This window comes from Labrus mixtus, chromosome 11, assembly GCF_963584025.1.
Source record: "Labrus mixtus chromosome 11, fLabMix1.1, whole genome shotgun sequence".
Lineage (NCBI taxonomy): Eukaryota > Metazoa > Chordata > Actinopteri > Labriformes > Labridae > Labrus > Labrus mixtus.
Genome location: NC_083622.1, coordinates 6,000,600 through 6,027,429, shown reverse-complemented (window position 1 = coordinate 6,027,429; position 26,830 = coordinate 6,000,600). Strand labels below are relative to the sequence as shown.

General features: G+C 38.8%; 1 protein-coding gene across 1 annotated transcript in view; it reads left to right on the top strand.

The window, feature by feature from the left end:
- The window catches only part of LOC132983433 (intermembrane lipid transfer protein VPS13B-like), a 282,789-nt gene that overhangs the window by 20,134 nt on the left and 235,825 nt on the right, over positions 1-26,830 (top strand). Inside the window, exons 5-15 of the mRNA XM_061049726.1 lie at positions 4,531-4,698; positions 6,141-6,322; positions 7,797-7,971; positions 13,112-13,383; positions 15,257-15,352; positions 16,600-16,722; positions 17,775-17,912; positions 19,379-19,466; positions 21,469-21,654; positions 24,729-24,898; positions 25,082-25,276. Coding sequence (XP_060905709.1) covers positions 4,531-4,698; positions 6,141-6,322; positions 7,797-7,971; positions 13,112-13,383; positions 15,257-15,352; positions 16,600-16,722; positions 17,775-17,912; positions 19,379-19,466; positions 21,469-21,654; positions 24,729-24,898; positions 25,082-25,276 — 1,793 coding nt within the window. The remainder of the gene's footprint in view (positions 1-4,530; positions 4,699-6,140; positions 6,323-7,796; positions 7,972-13,111; positions 13,384-15,256; positions 15,353-16,599; positions 16,723-17,774; positions 17,913-19,378; positions 19,467-21,468; positions 21,655-24,728; positions 24,899-25,081; positions 25,277-26,830) is intronic.

The window sequence follows — 26,830 nt, the reverse complement described above, 5'->3', positions numbered from 1 at the left end:
CTCTTAAGAGAGAGAGGGAATATAAAAAAAAATATTAGTGATTGCAAAACCTTTATAATTTATTTATTGTCCTAACATGTTACTAAGGTATGTAGTGTAACAACCTGTCAGACTTAGAACTGATGAAAAATAAATAAATGTCTTTGTGTCATTGAAAAGATGTAGAGCGAAGACAAAGTTGAAGTGGAAACTAAAAATATCAAGATATGGGTTTAAGAGAGAAAAAGAATATCAAAAGACAGGTGGGGGTCTTCAGCTTTAGGTCACATTCTTACACCCAACAATGAGTCTCTCCTCGAGTGCTAGTATGCATGAATGTATGAACCCACACTTCTTGCTGGTTGTATCTGGGGAGGATCCATTTCCAGGCCTGACGTTATGAGATCATATCTCTCCCCAGCTGTTAAAGCAGGGTGCCTCACACCCCAGCATCTCCCTCTGGGCCTGCCTCCAACAGATCCAAGGTGTGTGTGAGTGTGTAAATGTGTGTGTGTGTCTGTGTCGATGTGAGTGTATGCCTGTGTGTGAGTTTGTCTTTTAGTATAGCTATGTGCAAATCACTGTTCCAGAAGTGGACTGGGGTTTTAACCAACCACAGACTGTAGAGACAAGTCTGAGGTCAAAGGTCCCAGCACCTCAATAACAGCGAGGAAACAGATGAAGAGTGTAATTCCAACCTTCCTAATTAAAAGGTAGAGGTTAAAAGTTAGGTGAAATAAAACTAACCTGCTATGACTCAGGCAGAGGATGTTTTCCTAAGAATAAGATACAAAGCAAACCTATCAGGGGTCTTAAATGTACTTAAAGGGTGATTTTTTAAAAGTGAGGTGACAGCACAGCATTCTGTGGGGTACATTCATCCTTAGAACCTCATGTTGGACTTGTTGGAAAGTACCTACTGTTGTTTATACATATCGGGCATTGCCTGTTCACACGCTGAAGAAGAGCCTCGGCTTGAAACGTTCGTGTGGCAATTAAAATACAAAATTTGGAGTGCTGTCCTTATCGTTTTTCTTATCCATATAGTGTGTAATTTATTAGAACTGCTTTTATGGATCTTTTAATGAGGTGTGTCAGATGTGAAAAAGACTCTTAAAACACAGTGAATGCGGGTCGATGAGCACGTAGCTTGAAAGGGAACCATTGAGCGTTAAAAAAAAAAAATCAAATAGATGCCACAAATTTAGTTGATGATTCATGGTGGGTTTAAAATGAGTTTTTTATTTCTATTTTTGCTGGTTAGCCACAACTCTGCTACAGTGCGGCTGGTTTGATTCAAAACTGCATCTTCAACGGTAATGCTGGCTCCAAAAAAATTTCAAAGCTCTTCCCTCCTGTGGTTGAAAAAATTGGTGTTTATTCATAAGCTACAGGATTGGTAGCCACACAAAGACCAAAGACCAAGGTCTTTAACCTTTTGGTGAGACTGTGAGTGATTATATTTACTGCTGTTTGTGGGGGACCAGTGGCCACCACTTGTGAGAACCACATTTCTCTGCTCGTGGGGTTTCCTATAGACAGACTTTATTAACTCTGTAGTGCGTTTGTCTTTATAGAAATGAATCAGATTTTAGCATTAAGTCTTGATTAACATCTTAGTTAAGCCTGCTACCTCTGAGTTGATTGAGCTTCATACCACTGTAAATTATATAGGTTCTTCCCAGCCAAAATGTTGACTTGTGTATAGAAATTACCAATGTTTTATGACAGCCTTTTCTTCTTTTGAGAGCTAGAGCAGTTGGAGTTTGCCATTTTGCGAATCCTATTTTGCTTATGATTCGATATGATACAATACGATACTATATTGAGAGTTGGAAGTTATCAATAGCTATATACTCTTTATGCATCACATCAGTTTCTTGTTCTGTATTGAAACTATGTTAAATCGCATTGTCCCCAGTAAATGAATAAATTGAAATCCAAAATATGATTCGATACGATACACTTTAATGACCTAGAAGCGAAATTCCTTCTCCAAATGTTGCATGCATTTAGCTGCTTCCACAGTTGCATCACTAAATAAAAAACAATGTAAGCAATCCATACAGCTGGTTGAAACAGAAAGGTTGTACAAAGGTGTTTGTACTAATCCAAATGATAATGCTGGACCAAATTTGATTTGTTATTTTTCAGATTGCAAGCTGTCTGGAAGAAATAGTTGTTTCCTACCCTGTGACAAAAGCACACAATGTGTATTATCACATGATTCAATGTAGCATTAATGTATGTGCATGCACTTTGATTCATTTGAGTGTGCGTGTGTTTCTTTGAGGGTCCAAAGAACTGTGTATGCTACTATGCATGCATGGTTGAGTTAGTATGGGTATGATTTAAGTAGATTGAGATTTGCATGGACAGGCACACTCCTGACATAAATCTCTGGTCCAGTGCTCCCCCTGTCCTGGTACCGGGGCCTATGCTCAGAAAATAAATACAGCAGCTGTTCTGGTATTAGCTGGAAAATGCTATTTATGGATAAAGAATATCCCATATTGGTAAGGCTGGACCTTTCTCCAACTGGAGCTTTCTTCTGTTCTGGAGGACTGCTGTACTTTTCTCCAGTTGGAGCTAAGCCAAGAATGGCCAACATAATAAAGTGGATTACATTAATGGTGATAGTTACCCTGTAAGAGAGTGCTCTCTAGGGGTGTTGAAATTAAACGCTTCTAAGATGCATTGTAGAGCATTCAGAAGTGGACAGTTCTCCATTAATGAAATGGCAGAACATAATCCAATATTGCATACTTTCTAACCACCGCTGGAGCTATACTTTGTTTATTTTTTTCTCCAATTTAAAGACATTTATGTTGACATAGATTTCTAAATACCAAAAATGGAGTTCATATCTATCTGACTGCTTGTCTAAATTGATGAAAAAGAAGCCATGTGCAGTAATATAGAACATTGAGGATGTAACCCACTGTGATGCATCGTGATATTGAATCCAATCAAATAAAATTGTTGACTGGAAAATCGTAATCAAATCGGGAGACCTAGTTTTCAACTGGCAAGACTCATCACTATTAATAATTTCCATATACAGGACAAATAGTGAGAGTGGACAGTATAGTGTTTCTTTCCTGTATTGCACAGAAGAGAGTACTTGGCCTGTTCTGATTTCGCATAAAGGAGCTGGTTTTTCCAGTCATTTTATGGTTGAACAGTTTTAAGTAGGCTCCTTCCCTGTGGGCTGCAGCGCAGGTGCTGGCTGTGTCAATTGTTTACAGAAGTTAAGAGCAGTGTGATGGCTCGCAGAAAGGCGGAATGTGGCCCTGGACTTGGTGCAAGGCAAGGAGAAGTATAACAAGAATAAGAAAGTGCAAGAGGGGAGGAGAGACACCCTGACATGAGTAAATTAGATCCAGAGAGGAAAATAGCAGGGGGTAAAGTGCTGGTTTTACTGCCCAGGCTGCAGGTGCGACAGCAGCTTTCTAACTGACCCCAGAACCACAGACACACACATATATGCACTCACAGCAACATTCATGCATGCAAGAAAGCAGCTAGGCACACACCTAAACCCGGACCAGCACACACAGTAATGCAAAACCTTGCACAAATGTCACGAACACACATTGCGTTTATGAGTTGAGTTTATATTATGTCATCCTCTCTTTCTGCCACTCTGTTTGGTCAGGCAGCAAACTCACAAGACTATTGTCAATTAGACTATACTAATACCAAGTCTGCTCAGTGTAATAGGCAGTATAGCTATTAATTTAATTAAAAGTATTTTCATCAACTGCACTATTTGGCTCTGCAGAATTATGCGTTCTGTAATGCCCTGGCCCTGACATGTCGTTTCTGGAAGGCAAGAGTTTAGTCTGGAAAATAAGGGAAAAGCCGTAAACGTTTATATATTCTTTTAAATTTTAGTGATGATTTTTAACTGTACATAAGAGGAATGAATAATGTCATCAGAACTGTGGTTAGGAGGATTTACTGCTGTATGTTTTTATTTTCTTATGGTCAGAACTCCCCCGTGTGTCATATTTTAATTTCTCTCTGAAGTTGTTGGCTAACGACCTAAACACGCATGTTTTTTTTCTGCTTCTGTTTCTGGGCGAAAACAGGTCATGCTTTCTTAGTGTCTAATAAAAATGCAAGGTCCTCAGGGATTTAACGAGCTTGAAAGAATACGTTTTTCGAGGCAGTGTCTGCACAGTTTGAAGTTAAACGGCGTGAACCTCTGCTTCAGCAAGAGGAGAAGAGCAAATTAATTCTCGTGAATATGAAGCTCTTTTCACTGTACATGGCAACAAATAATATATCAGGACCCCTCGTTTTTTAAACCTTGGGAGATGGAAGGGGTTGGTGGTGTATATCTGCCTGACACTAAGGGCTGTGGGTTTGACTCTTTCACAGTGCATTTCAACACTAAGTTAATGTGTCCTGGTAAATTATCTTTAATTGATGTCTTCATGTGTTCTTCTTTGTGATTAGGTATTCTTTCTGTATACATTTTTCATTTGGGATTATTCACACTATTCTTTCACTTTTGACATGTTTGTCTTGTGTTTGTGTTTGTAGGGTATGTGCAGAGCCTGATCAGACGTGTGGTGAACAACGTGAATATTGTAGTGAACAACCTGATCCTGAAATATGTGGAGGATGACATTGTGCTGTCGGTGAACATTACCTCAGCAGAGTGTTACACTGTGGACGATATATGGGAGAGGGCCTTCATGGACATCACTGGTGAGCAATGGCTGCTTACATTCCTTGGTAGTGGGATTAACTAGTTAATCCATTGAGACACGAACATATATATTACAGTAACTGTTTAATTTTTTTTAGTTCAAACTAAGGTAAAATAAACAAATCAGACAAGTTTAAACATGGCTTTAGTGTAAATGCACAACGTCAGCTGCCAGAGTACTCTCTTATTCATGCTCTTGAAAAACTCCCCACTCTGTTTGGAAAACGTTAAGGTCCAATGCAGCGGGGCCTTGACACAGTAAAGAGCTCACATTTAATAATACCACAGGTAACGGAAGAGATTTCAAACCTGAGCATACTAATTGTCAATTGTGAAGGTCCTGTGTTGCAACTTGGTTCAGAAGAAGTAACAACAATAATGTAACACAAAGTGCTCTACAGAAACAAAAACAACAAGCCAAAAAAATATTTTATAAATAAATGGCTCAAAAAACAATAACTGACTAACTGAAATGCTCTCATAATCTTTTAATTAGATAACACAAGAGGTAGGATAAAAATGTGAAAATTCAGTAATTAAAGACAGTAATAAAATAGAAGAAATAATTAAGACGATAAAACAGTAATAGATAATTAAGAAAAATAAAAAAAATGAGACAATATGCAAATGAAAATCCTGAGTTAAATGTAGAATAAGTAAAAACAAAATAATTGACTAGTAACTTTTTTTTTATTGATACAGAGTAAACATCAGCCCTGTATATTTTGTTTGCTCTGCAGATTAGGCTTTTCCGAATCTGGTTAATTTTCCATAAAGATGACGTTATGGAAGTCGTCTTATTCCCTGCTGATAAACTGCAACAGTTCTGTAATGCGATTTTCATTTTCTTCATCGGCTTTTCCATTTCCTTTGTGCTGTTCAAACTCCTGAGAAATCATGAAATGGCTGTTTTGAGTCATAGTAATCATCTACTGGGGAATTTCTTATAAACTGTATTCTGTTCAATCATGTGAAGCAAGTAGTGGTTACATAAGAAATAAGTGTCACTGTTTAGATATACTGTTGTGAAAAATAAGTCCTGTGATCAGTTTGTGAGGGGCGAGTGAACAGTCACAATTAGGACTTTTAGGATGCTTGATCAACCAAACACAACACCAAAAAACCACACACAAACCCAACAAAAGCACCACCCACTTTGTTGCATCTCTTATAAACGTCACAACACACAGCAGCTGTGTTTTGCCTGCTGTGTGTCATCTCTCTTGATCTCATAGATCGGACAATAAGGAGTTCCTGTGAGTGCCAGTTTCTGTCAGAGTGTTTGTGTTTACATTCGTCTTCGTTTAAAGATAGGTCTCTGTAGGTGCACATTTACTCTGTGCTTATATGTCAAATGCATACAGGTTTTATTCGTGTCAATGGGTCAACTTTTTATGTGTTCAATGCAAAATCTTCTGTTATTGTTTTTTTCTCTACACAGCCCCAGAGCTGGTCCTCAGGAAAGTCATCAACTTTGCTGACTGCACGGTGTGCTTGGACAAGCGGAATGCCAGTGGCAAGATTGAGTTTTACCAGGACCCACTGCTGTACAAATGCTCCTTCAGAACACGTCTCCATTTTACCTACGACAACATTAATTCAAAGATTCCATCCGTCATCAAAGTGAGCAGCACCATATCTAAACAACTTGCTTGAAAACGGCAAATTTTTCCAAAGCATACTTTTTATATGGGTTCATCTGATGTCATTATGGCATTGTACAAATGTTAGTGCTGGAAATGTTTGAATTTGTCATATAAATCTTCATTGAAAAATGACTTACCGGTAATTTTGCTTAGTTTAATTTTCCTTGAACCAATAGCAGGATAATGAGTAGTTGTAATTCATTTTACACCAATGAGCTTGAAGGAAAACTCCTGCTTACTGGCTTACTTGCAAACAAACATGTATTAGCTATGTTTCGTTAATAGACCCTCATCAGGCAAACAGTGATGAACCAATGAGTTGAGTTGAAGATTAAATTAAAATGAGCCTCTTTCCAATTGTAACTGTGTTTGATAAAAACATTCTCCTCACATGATAATCCTCACAAGAAGCAATTTGTTTTGTGCTAACTGTCAGTGGTATGGATACATCTTTTTGTCAGAAATGTAGATTCTGATGCCTACTTGATACGTGCTTTTCTTCATTTACATGATCAGAAAGTAAGTAACAGATTTGGTTGGTTCCTAAAGTTTCAAAATCACCATTGATATAATCACATATGAGATTAGTTTAGATATGATTGGATAGAAAACTTTGTTAATCCCCAGCAGGGAAACTCATTTGCCGTCTTGTCAATTCATTACACAACAAACATTATCGACAGAACAATCACAGTACACGACAAGTAAACCATTTGAGACATAATTTACAGCCATGAGTCAGAGCCACAACTAAAAATGTTCATTCAAATATATGACTTCTACTGGAACAAAGGACCTTATTAGTCGTTCAGTGGAACACTGAGGCAACGCTAGTCGCTCCCTGAAGGAGCTTCTGTGTCCATTGAAAACACCATGTAAAGGATTACCTTCAAAGATCAAAACAATATAATAGATTTGACATAGAATCAGAATCAGATTTATTGGCCAGGTATGCTCACACACACACACACACACACACACACACACACACACACACACACACACACACACACACACACACAAGGAATTTAACCTCTGTGAACTGTGCTCTCTTATGTACAGGTACAACATTAAATACCAACAATAAACATAATAAGCAAATACTAATATTTACAAGACTAAATATGAAACAGTGCAGTGGTGAATAGTGCAAAGCATTATAGCATTGGTTAGTGCATGTTTGACTATATTTTGGTTAGTTGACGAGAAGCTAAAACTGTGTTTTCATCATGCAACACTTAATAATCAATAGTAAGCCAGAGAATCCATACCAGTTTCTTTGGACCTTAGGTGGCTGTAGCCCTTTTTTAAAACATCACTTTCCATATTCTGTGGTTCCGAACACAAGTGGTTCGGCTTGTCTTTCACTATGTAACTATAGTTTAAGTAATCATATTTCAAATGTTATCTCTTATCATCTCTTATGCTTTTCCTCTCTATTTTTTTCTCAGATCCAAACGATGGTTGAGAGCCTGAAGTTGTCCATTACTGATCAGCAGCTGCCCATGTTTATCCGCATTTTAGAACTGATTATTTCTCTCTACTACGGGGAAATTGGAGGACACAAAGAGGGCGAGGGAGAGGACGGCAGTGGCAACGTAAGCGAGACTGTAGCAATATTACCCGGTAAGTGAGGTCTCTGTGGGAGGACAGTGACATACCTGTCTTGTCAATTACCTTGTCTCTCATTTGTCCTTAATTCCTACTCGGTTCTTGTTTCTTTGTCTTTATATTAGATTGTTTTCAGTATTTCAGAGTTTCCGTCACAATTATTCTCGTTGAATGAATAGCTTGGTCCTTGTCAGTGGTAGTTGCATGTGCACGTTAATTAAGTAATGTAGATTTTGGTCTAATTGTTCCTTTAAATACATTTTTTTTAATAAAATAAAAAATTACGTCTAATTCTAAAAAAAACCATTATTTTTCTATAACCAGTTTCTGTTCCATTGAATTCATTTGGAAATTGATGTACCACTGGAATGCAGCATTTCTGCATTACTATGTTATACTATGGTTAGAGTAGAGCAGTAACATCATACTCAAAACTGTGGTCCAAAGGTCTGAACTGGTTACTGAGCCATCAGACTGTGCAGAAAGCTCAGATTTTTTCCTTACACAGCATCTTGATCTCATGATCATGCTTGTTGCCATGCTGCTTCCAGGAGCTTTGACCGTGCATATGCTGCTGTTGTTCCTAAATGGGACATTAAGCATCACTTTGACTACTCCTCCTGCTCCCAACAAAAACCAAAGTGTTAACTCAACACCCTGTTGTCATCAGGCCTTATCCCCCTTCATGTGGCAGGAGAGAGAGGAGGATGAAGGGAAGAGACAGGAATGTCACACACAATCTAACACATATACATAAACATAGACCACGGTATATACTTTATTATCTGCATTCTAAATGCTCGTCTCAACTCTCCCAACTGCTCACCCTTATATTGGGCAAACAGAACAGGATCCAGGTTCAGGTTCTGCTGGGCTAAATTAGTCTCTTTTAGCACCAGAAGCAAATTAATGTGCAGGGGAAATGGTGGGCAGAGGGGAGGAAGGCAGCCAAACACAATACAGACCGTTCGCTCTTTACACTCTAACGTGCTCCGTGCTTGTTGGCCTTGGACTTTTACTTTGAGTTGGCGCAGCTTTCTTTTCAGTGTCCAATGCCAGATGTGAGCGTCTGTGTCATGCTACTGCTATGTAGAGGCTCTGAGAATGAATTAGTATCCCATCACAAAAATATACAAGAAGGGACGAGCTTGTGGAACCTAAGTGCCCCCAGATCTTATTATGCTGGAAGTAATTGACAGAGAAAAAAAGCTGAAGAGGGGCAAGGGGCTGTTGTCTGTGCTTGTACTGTAAAAGGCTGGTGTTTGTTTGTTGGGCCGTAATTAGGCTTTTTGAATTCATTATTAGTTATAATAAGATTTTTTTTTTTTCTTAACCAGTACATAATGCCTTTGCCAAGTTATAGTTGATGTATGCTACACAATTAATGTATTTTGACTTATATGAACAACATATTTATTTTTAGTGAAGTGTAAATTGTGGCCACTTTGTGATTGAAATCAATATGAAAAAGGTATTTGGTCAGCTTTATGGCATTTGATCTAATACAGTCACTTGTTTACATGAACCAACACATTTAATGTTAACAGCTGAGTGATTCCCTCAGAGGGATTCCCCTACAGTCATCTTTCAGTTCCAGCCTATACAGCAATGTCTCTGTACATGCCTCTTTGGAAGGTGCTTAGACACCAAAGTAGTTTGGGGTATTGTGTTGCCCTTACATAAGCAGCAGCTCACTTAATGATATGTTAACAACAACATATGTTCCCAGTCTAGTAGGAAGGGTTACAGTACATATAAGATTAAGACATTTACGTCTTGGTTTGATGGTTTAAAAGGCCCCCAACCAATGGAAATAAAAATTAGTTTGAGCCCATTTATTCTGATTGAGGTCTTTTTTTCAAGTGAAACATTTTAAATCCATGTGCTTTGTGTAAACCATAGACCATAGGGTCTGAAGCAGACTTTTGTGGCCCAAAGATGGCTGTCGGCAAAACTGTCACAAACTAACACTCGGTCAATCTAGCATCAGGCAGAGAGGTTGAGCTGAGGTGGGCCTTAAGCCTTGTGGTAAACAGCTACTGTACAATGCACCATTAAGATAAGCCACGCCCCAAATGATGCATAACTCTTCTCCTTAGGATAAATAAATTCACCCCACATACAACGTGTACCAATCAAGAGCAATTTAAACCAAAAGCATTTATTAAAACTGTAAAAAACGTTTTTTTATTGTGTCAAAATGGGGATTTTTGAAAGGTTGTTAATGGGACTTCTGGGGCTTTTGCAGTCAGCCTTAAGTGACAATAGAGGAACAGTGTGTGTATGTGTGTGTCTTTATTCTATCTTGCTTAGTCTTGAATAACTTTCCCGCATGTGAAGGTCTTTCTTAATTGCCAATTGACAAACTGTAAAAAAGCTCTTTTAATATTCTTATGTGACCATGGTTCACTGAAGCGTGTTTGTTGTTTGTTTGCATCAAGGGCCAATGTTTAATTAATGAATACCTCTATATAGTTGGATCCGCTTTTGTCACTTACCAAAGCAAACTTTCAGTGAGGTTTAGCTGGCTACCTGATGGCTGGATTCAGTGAAGTCTGTAAAACACTCATATTTAAGCGATGGCAACATACAGTAGATCACGAACATGTTTGAAAGGACAAGCTGGTCATAGCACCAACACCTGTACGGTTTCAACAAGTATGTTAGGTGTGTGCAAAATGTGTGTTTGTTTGTGTGAGTGTACATGCATGTCTCTGTGTATCAGAATAAGCATAAATAATACACATGCATTAATGCTTTAAATTGTTTTCTGTCAGTCTGATTGCATATATGGCGGTTATTCTCTGTATGAGCATGTTTAGGACTGAGTGTTTTTTTTATATCCTTTATGAGAGCGACCGAGACTTTTTGTTTTTGATTGGTGGGGAACATTACACTTAGGTCTCAACCTAAGGCCACAGGCTATCCTTCCTCTTTAAAACCTCATATGGCTCCCTTATGCTACTCCAATGACGTGACAGGGCCTCTTTTCAATAATCTTTAAGCTTTTTAATATTGGTGTGAAGATGTGGAGGCCATCGAGTTTAGAAGACTATGGCCATGGATGAACAGCTTTTAAACCCGCAGAGGGTTTAACATTCTCCTGCCTCGACTGCTCAAAAGAATTTAAAAACATTTTTATGTTCAAGTGAAACAATATGTTACTGAAATGTTGATACACGTTCCTTCCTTTATAGCAAAATACTGTAGGTAGGCCTATGCACCAGATTGTGACAGTAGGGAGAAGTACCCTATTAGCTGTGAGAAAGTGAGGAATAGATGGCTCATAGTCTTAATTGTCTAAAATTAATTTGTTTTGGGTGTCCGTCAGGTAACCAGTCCACAACTCCTTCTAAACATGGAGAGACATCTACTGGCCTGCGAGGGCACTGCCTCTTTCTATCACTGTATCAATGTCACTAAGCTGTTTACTCACTTACAACACCCTCTCCATTGTTAACTGGGATGTAAACCCACTGCCTGGAAACCCTGCACGAATGGAAACCAACCATGACAAATTCCATATCAAATCTGAGCTTCTGAACTCTGTTTATGGATAAATGCATGCCAAGGTTGAGCATACATTGATTGATTCTGAGTTGCAAAGGAATCCATTCAAGCTTCTGCTCTTCTGACGTTGCAGAGTGACAGGATTGAAGGTATGCCACACCTGTGTGGTCATAGTTCTCCACTCCACAGCAGCATGCATTTAGGCCAGTCTACTTCATTCTCTGGGAATTTTTCACTCACTTCTTTGGATTAATACTTCAAAGTCTCCTTAAGCCAGTCTGTTTTGATCACTTGATAATTGTCCTTTAATTTTGATTGCCTCGAAATTCAAACGTAGGCTTCGTCAGGCTGTGATGTGAAGCGAAAGGGATTAACTTGTCGAGCTGACACCTCAAAGGCTCCACTGAGTGAAAACAAAAAGGGAAAAATGGAAAGCAGATTCGGACCGAGAGATGGGGTTCTGGGTGTAAAAAGATTCTTAACTGCCAATTCGCAAAGTGAAAGATTTAATTAAAATATGTCATAATTTCACCGCCTTTGCCTCTGGGATTCTTAAGCTGTGACCTCACGGACAATATTGTTTTCTCACAGAGGATGTGAGGCCGCAAGGAATGGGATTACACATTCTTGTGTATTGACATCAGCTTCCCCTCTACTGATTTGTACAGAAACACACACGATGGGATTAGTTCAGAGGTCGGACTAAGGGACTGAGGCGGTGCATTGAGGTTTGGGGAACATGAGTACCTTCAAATAGTCTGTGGAAAACAGGGAACAGACAGTAGAATGGGTGTGACATCACAACTCATGCTTGACTTCTATTGTTTTCAAAATTCTTTCTAAAGCCTCGCTTTGTTTCATCCACTTTCTACATGACCCTCATCACGTTTTGTGAGGTATGTGCTTACAGTGGCCAGTGGTCGAGTAAACCTCCTCCTGTTATTATGTCTGGTTACATGATTGGTCCCTCTTAGCCTTCACCTGCACCAATTGACAATTTTGGCTTTTGATTATGGCTTATACAGTAACTACCCATATCCCCTCATTGCCTGCTATCATATCACTGTAGTGGCCTCTGAACAAATATATTACCCAATATCTGGCTGCATGCCGATATGAAGAAAGCCTGTGTGTTGGGTCCGACTTATTCAGCTCTGACCATAATGATGTTGGCTGACAGGATGTGCCCTATTCAACAGCACACATTTTCTCACACACTTACATGCTGGATCATTGGCAACATCTTCTGTTGAACTGCCTTTTTGTAGTTTTAGATGACAGCTGTAGCATATTGCTTATTAAACTACCTCCAGGCATATGCTTATTCATTTAGTGTGCTACGTTGGTCACAGACGCCTCCATTGTCACTTCTCTCTATTCTCTGTATTTGACTAGTTTACTTTCCGAGGCCTGCATCTTTATATTGATTCATCTGTTGCAGTAGAGCTTAACAAGTGGGGATTGGATGTTTTTCATCTGAACAATGATTTAAATAACTATGAATTTGCAAATCCTAACTGTTTAAAAGAGATCTTTCTTGAACTGAAAGTAGATCTGCAGGTGCTAACCCTGACTTTTCTTATTACTGTTCATATTGCACTTGTATTTGCATTATAATTAACATTGACTTTTGTTTTTACTTTAGGGATGGATGTGGATATGGAAAGCCAAAAGACCGGCCAGTACTCAAGTCCGGATCTCTACACTCCGTCTGGCAGTCCTGACGAGAACGACCAGGGTTGGGTGTCCTGGGCTTGGTCCTTTGTCCCAGCCATTGTAGGCGAAGATGAAAGTGAGGAAGGCTTCTACCTGCAAAGAGAGACAAGAGGCATCTACAACAACCCCCAACAACACGCACCCAAAGACCCTATTATTTCCATTGGCTTCTACTGCACCAAAGCTTCTGTGACCTTCAAGGTAGTCGGCTGTAATTTCTTAAATCTCGTTTCCAAATAACTTGAAATGGTGCATGGGAACTGTTATTTTGCTTCATGTGTACAGTCATATCATGCCAATGGGAACAAGAAATGGCTGAACTATAGTGAGTGAATGAGAACTTTAACAGAGATTTCAGACAAACAGATGTCCTATGTAACGTTTGGACAAAAGATATATAAGTATAATTACTGAAGATAAGTGTTAATGTCTTTAAAATGTATATTACATAAAAGGTTAAACCAAAAAAAATGCAGGGCTCTGTCACGCTTAATCATCTAATTTGGGGTGGAAATAAGAAATGGAAATAATAATGACAATAGAATTCAATGTTGTTTTCGAAAAACCTTTTTTAAGATTAAACGTTCTAATCAACACATTTAAACACATTTCAATCTCCTTCTCTCTCTGTGTGGTACAGGAGAGGATAGTGTAACCTCTAGCTGGCGTCTTGTTTCAGTCTTATGTTTTAAACACAACACATGGTATAATGACTATTTAGAAATAGATCTCAAACTTTAATCTCTCCTGTTAACTCAGAATAGCTGGAATTCATCTTTGTTTCCCCTTAGGTTAAGGCACTTCAGATCGCATTTCTCCTTGCCTGTGTGTGTGTAGGTGTGTGTGTGTGTGTGTTAACTTGACAACTTGTATGACCAGCGAGTGGGCGGTATGGTATGTTTCAGGCAGAACAGACCTTTTGGGTTTTCTAATAATGTTTGAGTGGTTTCTGTATTGTATAAGTTCTTTTAATCAATTAATTGCCTCTTGTCTGGAGTAATAGCAAACAGCTGAGAGGAGGGTTTTTTGAAAGTTCTTTTCTTTTTCCTACAACAAAGTATTTAGTTTGAGTGAATTGGATGTCTTTGAACAGCCACTACTTGAACCTCAGTATGAGACAAGAGGTATTTTTAGAATGTTGACGTACTGCCATTGAAATCTTTTTGATCAGACAAATTGGCAATACACTAAATGTTTTTTGCATACGCAGTGCATGCTTCAATACTAACCACTTGTTTCCCTCTTTCACTTCTGCACAAATTCCAGTTTAATTGTATGCCGATATTATCTATTCATTTATTAAAATTCACAATTTGTATTCATTTTTAATTATAGGAACTTTTTCCATTCATTATTTTCTCCGATGGCACATTTGAAGTGTTCACAGATACTTTGTCCCTGCACGCGATCAAAAGAAAAGGGGGAAGGGATCGAGGGTGAGAAAGCTACTTCAGATTCAAATTGAGAAAATTCAGTTAAGTCACTGCTCCATTAGTAAGGATAGTAAGGCAAATCAAGTGTTTGCACTGCACCTGCTTTGCATGATAAATAATACAAAAAAGATTTTAATTTTGTCAATCCTCTCACCTTTTAAAATCTTTCGTCTCTCTAATGCCTCCAGGGTATGTATTCACACAAAAATGAAACCCTGAATTTTGCCTTCTCATCTCCCAAAAGTTTTGAATTAACACTCCTACACACTTGAACACTTCAACTAAAAGACTTGATTAATTGTGTAGTGGTTTTTTCGATCGCACAATGTACGTTTTATATCAATAATTGTCCCAAAGCCTTAGCTGAAACAAAAAATAAAGACTTAAAAAGGCTTCCACCGTTGTTTGCTATTTGAGAACTGCTAAAGCATTTGACATCTAAAAATTAAATTGGAGAGGTATTTTTGAGCAGATTTGGAAACACATTTGAACTACAGTATTTAGGTTTTATTTGTTCACGCTGGTTAACAAATAGCAAAATAACTTGGACTTCTGAGTTATGCATCTTTTGTTATTTGACTAAATATGAATTATTTTGACAGGGTTTTAAACAGACTTGGTTTATCTGCCTTTTCTTTCAGCTGACCGAAACCCAGTCGGAGAGCAGCTACTACAGCCCTCAGAAAGTCAAGTCCAGAGAGGTCCTGTGTCTGGAGCAAGAGGGAATCACCATTGAGGTAGGATAAAATGCATTATTATATTTATTCTCAGTGCGCCAAATCAGCTCACCCGGGTCTACACCTTGTGTTAAGGCTGAGTCCTAAACAAAGAAGCACAGTTTAATTCCCAGCACAGGTTTTTTGCTTCATGTTTCCATTTTTTCTCTCCTGGAGTCCTTGATTCCATTTAATAACTTCCTTAACTACATATTTCAACCCTCCAAAGGACACACACATTGTGAGGACCCCAGGAAGAATAGCTGTTGCAATGCTGCAGCTAATGGGGATCCTAGTGAACTAAACTTAACATGTATGGCCTCTTAGACTATGGTGGGACCTGTGTCTGAGTCGAGCCCAAGCCTGATCATTTATGCATTCTCTGCTGAGAGTTGAATGCATAAAAAAACAAAAACTTTTATCTAATTACCTGCTTGGGTGATTTCTTTTTACCAGATTTTAGAGCTCTGAGATACTTCCAATCCCAATTTCTTTAATTTATGCTTGCTTGAACAAATTGAGAGCAGTCTGAGCTGGAACCGAAAGTGCATGAGCGTTGAAAGGCAAAAGTGATGGCTAGTAAAACAGGGACGTCTAGGCCTTGTAATTATTGTGTGGTGAAACATAAAGTTTATGTGATTGTTTAGTTGTCTGGCTGTAGCAAAGGCGCAGTGAGTGAGAGAGAACCACTCTTGCTGGTTACTTTGGGCGACTGAACTGCTACCACACATCCCAGTCTCAAGGGAAAATGAAAGCTATCTGACCCGCTCTTTTTATAACAATGTACGTATTCCACAAACTAAGCAGCACGGCAGACCAGTGTAGCCTTAAACAGGTTGTGGTTCCTGTTGATTCCTGTTTGTAATACTTGAAAAGATTAAGCTCTGAACTGTTGAAATGTACTTATGTTTTTTTGTGACGTTTAAAATTAATCAAGTCAAATGAATTTCTTTAATTCTGTTCAACTGTTGTGATTTTACTGAGGTTTTGTTGCCTGATGTAAGAAAAGAAATATCCTGGATTTATATCCGTATTGTGTAAAAGACAGGACTCTGGAACTTTGAAACTGACTTCTCATGATCACATCCCTCTGGCTTTAAGTGTTAATGATAGCTTGAATCAGTGAATACTTTATTACTCTACAGTCCTATATTTCTTTCACTGGTAGGAATGACTACTGAGTTCATTCAGAATCCACATTGTGTATCTTGTAGATCACAATCGATATGGAATTTGAAAGCTGTTTCAAATCTTTCTATTTTCTCCAGGTTCTGATGATGGGGGAGCCCTTCTTTAATTGTCAGATTGGCTTTGTGGGCTGCCGCGCGCTCTGCCTGAAGGGCATCATGGGAGTAAGGGATTTTGAAGACAACATGAACCGACGAGAAGAGGTAAAACGAGTGTTAAAAGAAAGAAAATCTTGAGTGAGAAATAACCAAAGTTCATTTAAAAGCCTTGAAACGAGATCACGTTCATCTGCAATACTTCCCCTGGTGCCGTTATTGCTCCCAAGCGCTTTCAGAAAGAGGTCAAGATGTGGTCCGACTTTTTTTTATTTAAGAGATGGAACCACAATTAATTCTCAATAATGTTCTTAGTTTCCCACTTACATAAGTGTGTCAGTGGTCTTGGCAACAAACTATTTCCAGCACAATACTTTGGGACTCATTAAAGTTAATGTATTTCATCAAATATGTGCTGTGTGTTTTCATTTATGTTTTATTTTTCCAAGCTCATAGTGTGTCACATTAAAGGAGCAATATGTAACTCTCACTCGTAGCCTTTACAATTGGTACTGCAGTCCAAATTTAAGAAATTGAAGAGAGCTGTCTCCATCTGTCACCTCCTCCTGCACACGTGGGTTGCCATATCGCTGACGTGGAAGCTTCAGTGTTTAGCCAGCTCTGCATCTTCTGCGTCTTGAAGACTTTCTATGTTCTAACCTCTCTCGTTTTTTTTAAAAGCTTCTTCAATATTTGTTGATTTTCCGTGATAACTGCTCTGGTATTTTGCAAAGAGAGGGGTGTCCAAAACGGCTATGTGGGGGTGCCTAAATACCGCCTAACTTCTCTGGTTAAAACAAATATACAGTACACCATTCAGGACTGGAATCTGAACTTAGAAAGAGGACATACTGGTTACTGCGTTGACAGATAAGCCAGCACTTCAACATGTTTTCTAAATGTCTGATGGTATGAGAAAGGCCAGTTTATGATTTGATTCGATTCAGTAGATATCTTATATATTGCTCCTTTAAATAATTGTCACCAAAGTATTTATTTTAAAAAGATGGAGATACATCTACATAATGTTCATTTATGAAGAATGGGCTGGATTGTTTTTTGTGATGGTTGGTAATATCCTATGTTTCTTATACTTCTTTGCATCCCCCCCTTCATACGTGTCCTAATTTGATTCTTTACTTGTCCCTGCATCTCCACAGGATGCAGTGTTCTTCAGCTGTGGTGAAAGCCTGAGCAGTAAAGGAATGACCTACCTTACCAACTCCCTCTTTGACTACCGCAGTCCAGAGAACAACGGAGTCAGGGCTGAGTTCATTCTTGATGCCACTAATCACAAGGTTACAAAGAATTTGAATAAATTCTGTGATTCTACAATAAAAAAACGACTGTATATATTTAGAGTTTCTATCCTAAAAACATCTCTTTTTAACATTAAAAAATGTTTTTCTTTTATGATGGGAGACCAAAAAGAAGTTCCTTTATATTCAGAGGGAATATATGGACAAAAGATGTTTCCAGACATAAACTAGTACTGGTTTAACTTTAATGACTTAAATGAATGCATACGTTTCTAAGACAGTAGTTGACGTGTTAATAGCTGATAATCTGATATTATTACATCAAGACTTCAATAGTTTTTTCTCTAAATGACAGCTATTACCATGGTTAGTTGTTTAACATTAGAACTACATTTTGCCCGTTTAATTTAACCATTGTCTCATCTCAATCATTCATTCATGTTTAAATCATTTCCACTGAGATCATTGATGTCGTTCACTCGTCAGCTGGCTGCAGTAGTGGAATTTTGCCGCTATGTAAATAGTAGTGTTGCAGCGGTTATCCACGATAACTCTTTGCTCTCTTGATCAGCCATCACAGCTCGAGTGTTGACTCTGCTCAGACACGTTCATGACCCTCAATGAAGCAATTGTTTGGACATCCATCCATCCATCCATCCATCTCACCGTACTTGAAAGTCGAGGAGTCAAAGAGTTTAGTGTTAATTCATTAGCTGGTTCCAAACCAGCCAATGGCTTTGATCCAAAAGCATGCCAGAGCCATTAGCGGTCCTCTGATAAATGTTACTTATTAACCCGCCTGTGTGATAAAGCTCTATTTAGAGTATTAGTGGATAAGTCTGGCATCGGGGTGTTGAAAGGGAGTGAATTTTCTCTTTGTTTGTTTCTTGCTTGCTTATTCGTTGTCTTTGTTCACAAGTGGTTTCATGTTCAGCACAAGCGTGATGATGGGGCAACTAGCTTCAGACCCCCTGTTCTTTAAATGACGATGAGTTATTATGGTTTAACAATTAACAAACACCCAGTTAGATCTAACACGAGATAAATACCTACAGTTATATATATTCATGCTAAGTTAGTTTAAAAAAAAAAAAACAATTCCGGGTTTTACATTTATAATTGTTATAAATGCATTCTATATAACTTTCATGCCTTGAAAAGCTGCACATTGCTTTCTTTATAAATACTTCAACTAACATTTCACAGTTGTAAATGAAAAAGTATCTGACATAATCCCAGTCAGAGTATTTGAATTGGTTATAAATTCCTTTAGCATAGAAGATTTAATGTTTTAGTAACATCCAAGCATCAATTTAATGAAGAAACATTGCTTCTCTTTTTAAGTAGTTTGTTTCTCATAAATCAATCCGTCAGTAAGCCTTTCTATCTCTGATTGGCCCCTTTAGCTGCATCCAACATGACCTCAGTCACTGCCACTCTTAAATGCTATCTGCTTGTTTGCTTTGTTCCGGCCATATTTACCTAACACTGCTTTTGTTTGACAGGAGACCTACACGGAGATAACGGGCTTGCAGCGCTTTGGTGCTTTCTACATGGATTATCTCTTCACAATGGAGAACAGCAGTGGCAAGGGTATTGTCTTATTCACTCTTTCCTCCTTGAGAAGACTTGTTTGCTCACCTCACCATCTCTCTATTTTTTTTTATTTATCCGCAGAGTTCTTCCTCTCTCTGCCTTCGTCTTTTTGGTTCTATCTTACATTCTCTGTCTTTTCATCTTTCTTTTCTCACTTCTCTATTCTCCGTTCAATATCACTGTAGAGACGTAAAAAAAATAGCTTGTCTTTGTTTGAGTCACAGGCATCTGGTCCTTGACCCTTCCTGTCCTCCATCTCACCCCAAACTTACCTTGAGGGCAACTGTCAGAAGTGTTTAGTCTGTGCTGACACGTATTTGAGTTTCTTTCTCCCTGCTGCTTGTTAAAACCTTGTTTCCCCCAGTCGCCTTACCTGTAAGCTCTTGAGAAAGTGAATAGGCTTCTCTTGCCTAATTAGATGTCACTCTTCCTGCCAGACATGCTAAAATGGGCAGGATTTCATATTTCTAACCAGACCTCCATTAAGAAATACAGCATCCTCTTTACCATTTTAAATGTAATATTTGGGCCTCGAATGTCTCTGTACTTTAGTGTGTAATGTTGAACATGTATAACTGCCGCTCGAAAGCTGCTCTCTGTGAAATTTTGATCATGACAATCGACTGACATGAGTGTTTTGAGAACACTCTAGATATATAAACCCATGTTATTGTCCATTGGCAAAAGTATAATAGGATAGCTTAATGTGTAAATACTTAAAGTTCTGCATATACATTATGGTGTGAGGTGAATATTCTTGGTGAAATTATGACACATTTTTTGATGAAATAACTAAGTTTGCCTCCTCTATATTTAACAAGAAGCTATCATATAACTGAACCTATTCTCAACTGGAACAGTTACATTAATCCATTAGTAGTCCAATGTAAACTGTGCTCTTTGACTTACCCCATCTGTGTCTCTTTCATTTGACTTCTCTCAAGCCTTTGCCTCTTCCTGACTAAGCTATTGTTTCCCCTCTACTGTCAGTTACAGATAAGAATCTTAATTAAAAAATACATTGATACTGTCATTCTGAGCTGTCAGAGATGACTCTGACAGCAGGATAAGTGTCATTATCTACTCTTGCGGGACAAGCGTAGTTACTTTTGCCGATTGGAATGCTTCTCTTCTGTCAGTGTTTCTCTTTGTCTCTGACGTGGACCAGATCCAGTGTCAACCAAACAAATTAGTTTTCATTGCCAAGGGACTTGACAGAAACTCTGAGCCAACTTAAAATCTTACAAACCTCAGGACACAGTAACAATTGACTTCAAATTACAGTTACACAGTAGATTTTTTTTCCATATTTGTTAAATACATTCAGCCACATCGTCATTTTACTGACCGCTTTACATTTGATGCAAAGGTGAAATGTAAAAGGAATGAAGAGAGTTTTGACCTTTTGTCCGCTCTCTCCCTAACTGCAATTTATCTTCCCACTTCTTCTAAGCACACCTCAGCAACAGGAACCTGCAATGAATGAGCCGACAGCTGTGCGAAAGAACTGGACATTTGGAATATTCATCATTTTTAAGGGTTCACGGTTATGTGAGCTGCGCCTTACTGCTGCATTACAACACTCGTGTTTTCTTATGCTTTAGCAGATCAGATGTGAAGATTGCTCACCTAGGATGTCTGGATTTTTTTTAAAGGTTTATTTTTCTATGCTTTTATTTAGAAAGGACAGTGGATAGAGTCAGAACTGGGGGAGAGAGAGAGTTGAGAAGACATGCGGGAAAGGAGCCAGAGGTCGGATTTGAACCCTGGCTGCCCACTTGAGGGACTATAGAATCCACACATGGGGCATGCACACTAACCACTAGGTTACCAGAGCCCCCAGGAAATCTGGATTTTGTAAAAAAAAATGTTGCCGACTTTTATATCACTGCAAAAAACATCTATGGATTAAACAGACAAGACTGTAAAAGCACATATGTTCTCCCCAATTATACACATTTTTTTGAAGTATTTAATGTATGTGTTCTTCTTTTCAAAGGCTCCCAGGACTCCTCGGTAGTGAATATGGAGGAGGTTGTACCCACTGTTCAAGAGACATCCATAAAGAGGCTGGTTGTGGGACCACTGGACGTTAGGCTTCACAGCAGCGCTGTCCATCGCATCCTCAAGATGGTCACCTGTGCCATGGACCACGAGTATGAACCCTACTGCAAGCCAGGGGAAGGTCAGTCTTCTCACGCTCCCAGTTGTCTCTTCTGTTTTACTGGGCTGACTTAAGTAGCTAACAGTCAACAGCTAACAACTAATAGTTAACTTTATTGCCCTTATTCAACTAACTCAACAGTCTCTTCTTTTGTAATCTGTTGTTTTCAATCGTCATTTACTGTATTCACGTGTCTGACTCACTTGACTTTTTACTTCTTCTACTGTTTTTCTATCTTTCCTGTGATTTATAACTGTAGCAGATTAGACATTACGGTATCATCTTCACTTTGTTATTTCCTTGCAAAACTCATCTTTCAACACACAGCTGTACATGAAAGCAATGACCTTTTGGACAGCATGAGGGAGGATAAGCCAAACACCTTTGTTAGTGATCCCCTGCACAGCTATTCATGAGCTCATCCCTGGGATGTTGTGAAACAATGTGGAATGTGTGTCTGTGTGTAATATCTATAGCAATAACTCTCATTTATACGAAACAATAACATCCTTTGGTTTCGGTTGTTTCAGCATCTGCGATAGATAATAGATAATGTGGTAATTACTGCCCAGCAAAGCCAAATAGGTCAGTGTGTTCTTCTTGTTTCTATATGTGGCTATGCTCTCTGGTATTTTCAGGAGAAGGGTCAGTGTAGTTAGACCTCCAAGTTGTTTTCAGAAACCGAGAAGAGATAAAATAAAGTGTTCTAACGAGGTATCTGATGGATTGAAGGTTACAACTAACATATAATTCAAGTTTCATTATATTTGTACCTTTTTCTGCATTGCTTTGTGATTCATTTTCAGTAGTTAAAACACTTACTGCAGGAAATGCCGTTATTATTATTTATTTTTTAAAGATTTATTTATGTTCATTGTATGCCTTTGTTTAGAGAAAGGACAGTGGATAGAAGAGTGCGGGGTATGACATGTGGTAAAGGAGCCACAGGTCAGATTCTCCGCCTCCATACTAAGGATTTTCGTAGTCGAGCCTGATTCATCAGATTTTGTGCTCGTTGATCCACATTCTCGTTTGAGTTTAATCACATCGTTAAACATTTTGTCTTCTCAACTTGGAATATCAATTTATTCTATGATAGGACATCGTTTTTCTCATTCATTAAGTCTGCATTAAGGTTTACAATAATGATATTACACATCTCTCTGACAGCAGGCGTACACACTAATGGCCCAGTATGTGCGGGTCAGACCACCAACAAACCAACAACTTCTTTAAACTAACCATTTGAAGATTCACTGAACTCTCCTGCACATACTTATCCACCAAACTGAGTTTCCACAATTTAAATCCAGTAAGAGATATAATCCAAACACATTAGATCCATAAACATCCACGGACCTGGATGAATCTCAGCTATTCCGCTGATCTTTTGAGATCAGATCTTTTTTAGCAGCCTATAACAGCCAATGAGAGCCTTTGTTGAAAGGAGGTGCCTCCCCCTGTTCTGACGGCCGATTGCATGCATCTGTGCTGCTGCTGACTGACTCACATTAATGAGATTGATTTACAGTACGAGTGGTTTTCAGAACTGCACTAAAAGTATGAATAAGTTGATATTTATACCAAGATAGGCTATGAGTCATGAATTTTTTGGAGAATGTTACAATTCACTTAGCAGACGCTTTTATCCAAAGCGACGTACATCAGGGAGTAAGTTCAACACTAATCCATTCATAGACCAAAGCAGCGGGAGCAATGCGGGGTTAAGTGTCTTGCCCAAGGACACATCGGACATGTTGCTCAGCTGGAGATCGAACCCTCGACTTTCCGGTTGAGAGGCGACGACCCTACCAATTGAGCCACAGCGGCTAAAACAGACATATGCTAAATCAGACATTAAACACCCCAATATAGCTGGAATGGAATTATCCATGTGATCGACTAGATGCTGGCAGTCGACTGATGCTCTTAGAGAGAAATGTCGAGTACTCTGCTATATGGGGTCAACCCTACTCCACACAAGGTGCGCGCACTAACCCACATGGCTACCGACGACCAAGAAATGCAGTTATTAAGTTATTATTCTGACTGTTACTCGTCTTTTTCAGTCAACTACCTCTTCTCAATACTACTATACACAAAAAATGATATGATGTTCAGTTCTTTAACATAATTGTAATCATGTTTTGTGGTTGTGTATTCTTCTTTTTTTACTTTTAATATAAAAGAAAGTGGTATATGTTAAGTGGACTTGAGCTTTTATAGCACATTTCTACTCACCCCTACCCATTAATTCATACCCAGTCACACAGAGGCTGCTGTGTAAATTGCCCATCAGTATTAACTTATTCATACACATTCATACGTCAACATTTAATCACATATTCAAGTTTTCTGTGTACTTTCTGTCTGTGCTGAAAGAACCTCATGTGGACTGTGATGGTAGGGTTTCATGGTAGGATCAGGTTCTGAGCCCACCTCGGATCTGAGAATGTTGCCCAAGAGAACATTTGCTGAACTGAAACAAGGCTATGTCCTGGGACCAGAGCCAAGGCCATTCATTAACAAAAGTCTCAGGGTTTGCTCCACCCAAGGCCCTGCGCAGTTTGGTGGTTTAGTGCTCTGGTCACACCTTAGCTAGCAAGCCCCCAGATCCAAATTTACTTTGCTCATTGAATTTATCACTTTCTGGATGTTTGTGGCTATCAATTTAACAAGCGGTTTATGGGATGGTTTAAAAACAAAGCTGCTTGAAGAAAAAGGCCATTTTAATGATTATCATTTGGTGGTACCAGTTATGTTAGTGTGAGCATCAGTGAATGAGGAGTTGGTTTTTCTTTGGAAATTATTTTTTTTATTGTTTTTATGCAGTTGGCTAAGAGGAGAGTCACCAAATCAAAGACATTAGTGTCCTTCACTGCCAGCCTTTTTCTCTGTCAAACTGTAATGACTTAGACCCTGCATCTCTCCACTATTAATTGAACACATGTTACATTCTTGTGGATAGAGTCAGTGGTGTAAGAAAGGAGTTTTAATCTTACACGTCACCCTCTCTTGTTACTGCATGTTTGCAACGTTCCACTGCATTTGTTTTCAAAGCTAATACTTCTCCTGTTGTGTCATTGTCTCTGTAGAAATGGTGGATGAAAGCCATGGTCCAGCTACTCCAGAAGATATATCCACCCTAGAGGAATTCATCCCAACCAGACTCATGAGTCTCACTCTGCTCAAAGTCTCAATAACCATCTCCATGGCTGAGTTCAACCTCCTTCACACACTGATGCCTATTATCATGGGGCAGAAGGTAGTGCACAGAAACTTTCAGTATTTCACATCCTTCTTGTATTTTCTTCTTTGAGAACGTCTTTATAAATGGTCATTAGAGTCTGCCTTGAGATATACATAAGAAGGAAGACTAACGTGAACATTTTAAATTAAGAATGTATTCTTATATTCTTACTCTCAATCCCTTTATCCCACCTGACAGACAGCACTGGGCTCGGTCAACTTACCAGTGTTTCAGCCGGTGCGCCCTTTACCTTCATTCCAATTCCAAGTGGAAAGGGTGAATGTTGAACACTCGGTGCCCATGTATGCCCCAGAGCTGGTCAGCACTGTCGTCAGTCTCAGCCAGCCCTCCGACAACTTACTACATCACTGCTATGCACACCTCTGCCTCAAGGTAAGCATGACAATATAATAATCATTTAAAATGAATGTTATGCCCGGTCTACTTTATTTATTTTTTTGGTACTACTATAAGAGGAACCTCAGGAGATAGGGCAATGTGGATGGTGGAACTATGTAGATTTACAACTATTAGTAAATAATGATGGTTCCTGACAGGAATGAGGGAAACATTCTGATCATTAAAGTCTTTGTTGCATGGATTAATTGTGTGGGCTTGTCTTCTGTTTATGCATTTACCCGAAAAAATATTTTAAACTTATTCTTGAAATTAGAAAAGCTTTGATGTCAAGAACTTTACACTTTGCATTAACGGTGTTTATTGTGTCTGCAAATACTATATGTGTCCAGCATTTAGACATTTTCATTCATTGATTTACTTTAAATATGTCTGAACATTTTGCATACATACATTTAAATGAAAGTGAAGGCAAAGTTGCATCTAATGGCTACAATATCTGCTAAGATCATATCATCAATTCTACCTATTCGTTTAAAGTGGAGCCATTAATGAAATGGAGAATAAAGTCAATGCAGTCTACATGAAGTTTCCTCTGGCAAGACACTGAACCTCAAATTGCTCCCTGTAAAACAGCCAACAGTTTTTGAATCTGAATGAATGGGGTTAGTAGGTACTAATTGGCACTTTATATAGTATTCTCCGCAATCGGTGTATGGATTTATGTTTGAATGGGAGAATGTGATGTGTAATAGTTAAGCACTTAGAGTGGTCAGAAGACAAGAAAAGTGTCATGTGTATGTCCATTTAGTGTTTGGTAAATTCCGCTTTATTACCCTTTAGGAAAATTCAGGAGTAATGTAAGGTGGTCCTGTCTGGCCTGGTTTGGCCTGTGCAGGATGTTTGTCGGACATCAAAGGGTCAATGAGAGGTTAACAGTCTACTGATAGGTGGCCAAGGATCCCATCTGTCCAATCAGCCCTCAGCATCTGTATCTGCAAAAGTACTAATCCTACCTCTGGATTTTGGCAGTGGGGACATGACAGGGTGGAGGTCATTCTAGCTGCAATTCAGCCACTTGCAGGAAGTAGTTTGAAACTGTCATAAATTTCAGTTTATCTTAATCTGTGTTTTGTTGACACTGGCTGCCAAAACGGAGGTGTCTGTCTTGAAGATAGCTGTTAGCCATTGTATCACTTCCCATGGTTGTGGACAAGAACTCAAAGCCTGTGCTCTTAACAGCGAGGCCACTGACTGCACATATTCACACAATGCAACTTCATATACTACTCTGGTGTGTGATATGAATGTTAAATAAATTGTCAGTTATGTCCAAAGTTCTGTCTATCTGCTGTTGACCATCGGCACAGCAAAATGGTTCATGCCTTGACCTGCAGAGTTGAATGAAGCCTGCTCCTTACACATCTGGAAACTGGACATAAACTGGACTTCATCCATCATGGTCACTAATAACATGTGAACATTAAAGTTGCCTTACGTTTAGCAATGTGAAAACCAGGATCTTAAATTTTGTGAATACATTTGTGACATGCGTTGTCACTTAAACACACTTTGTGTGTTATTTAAGAG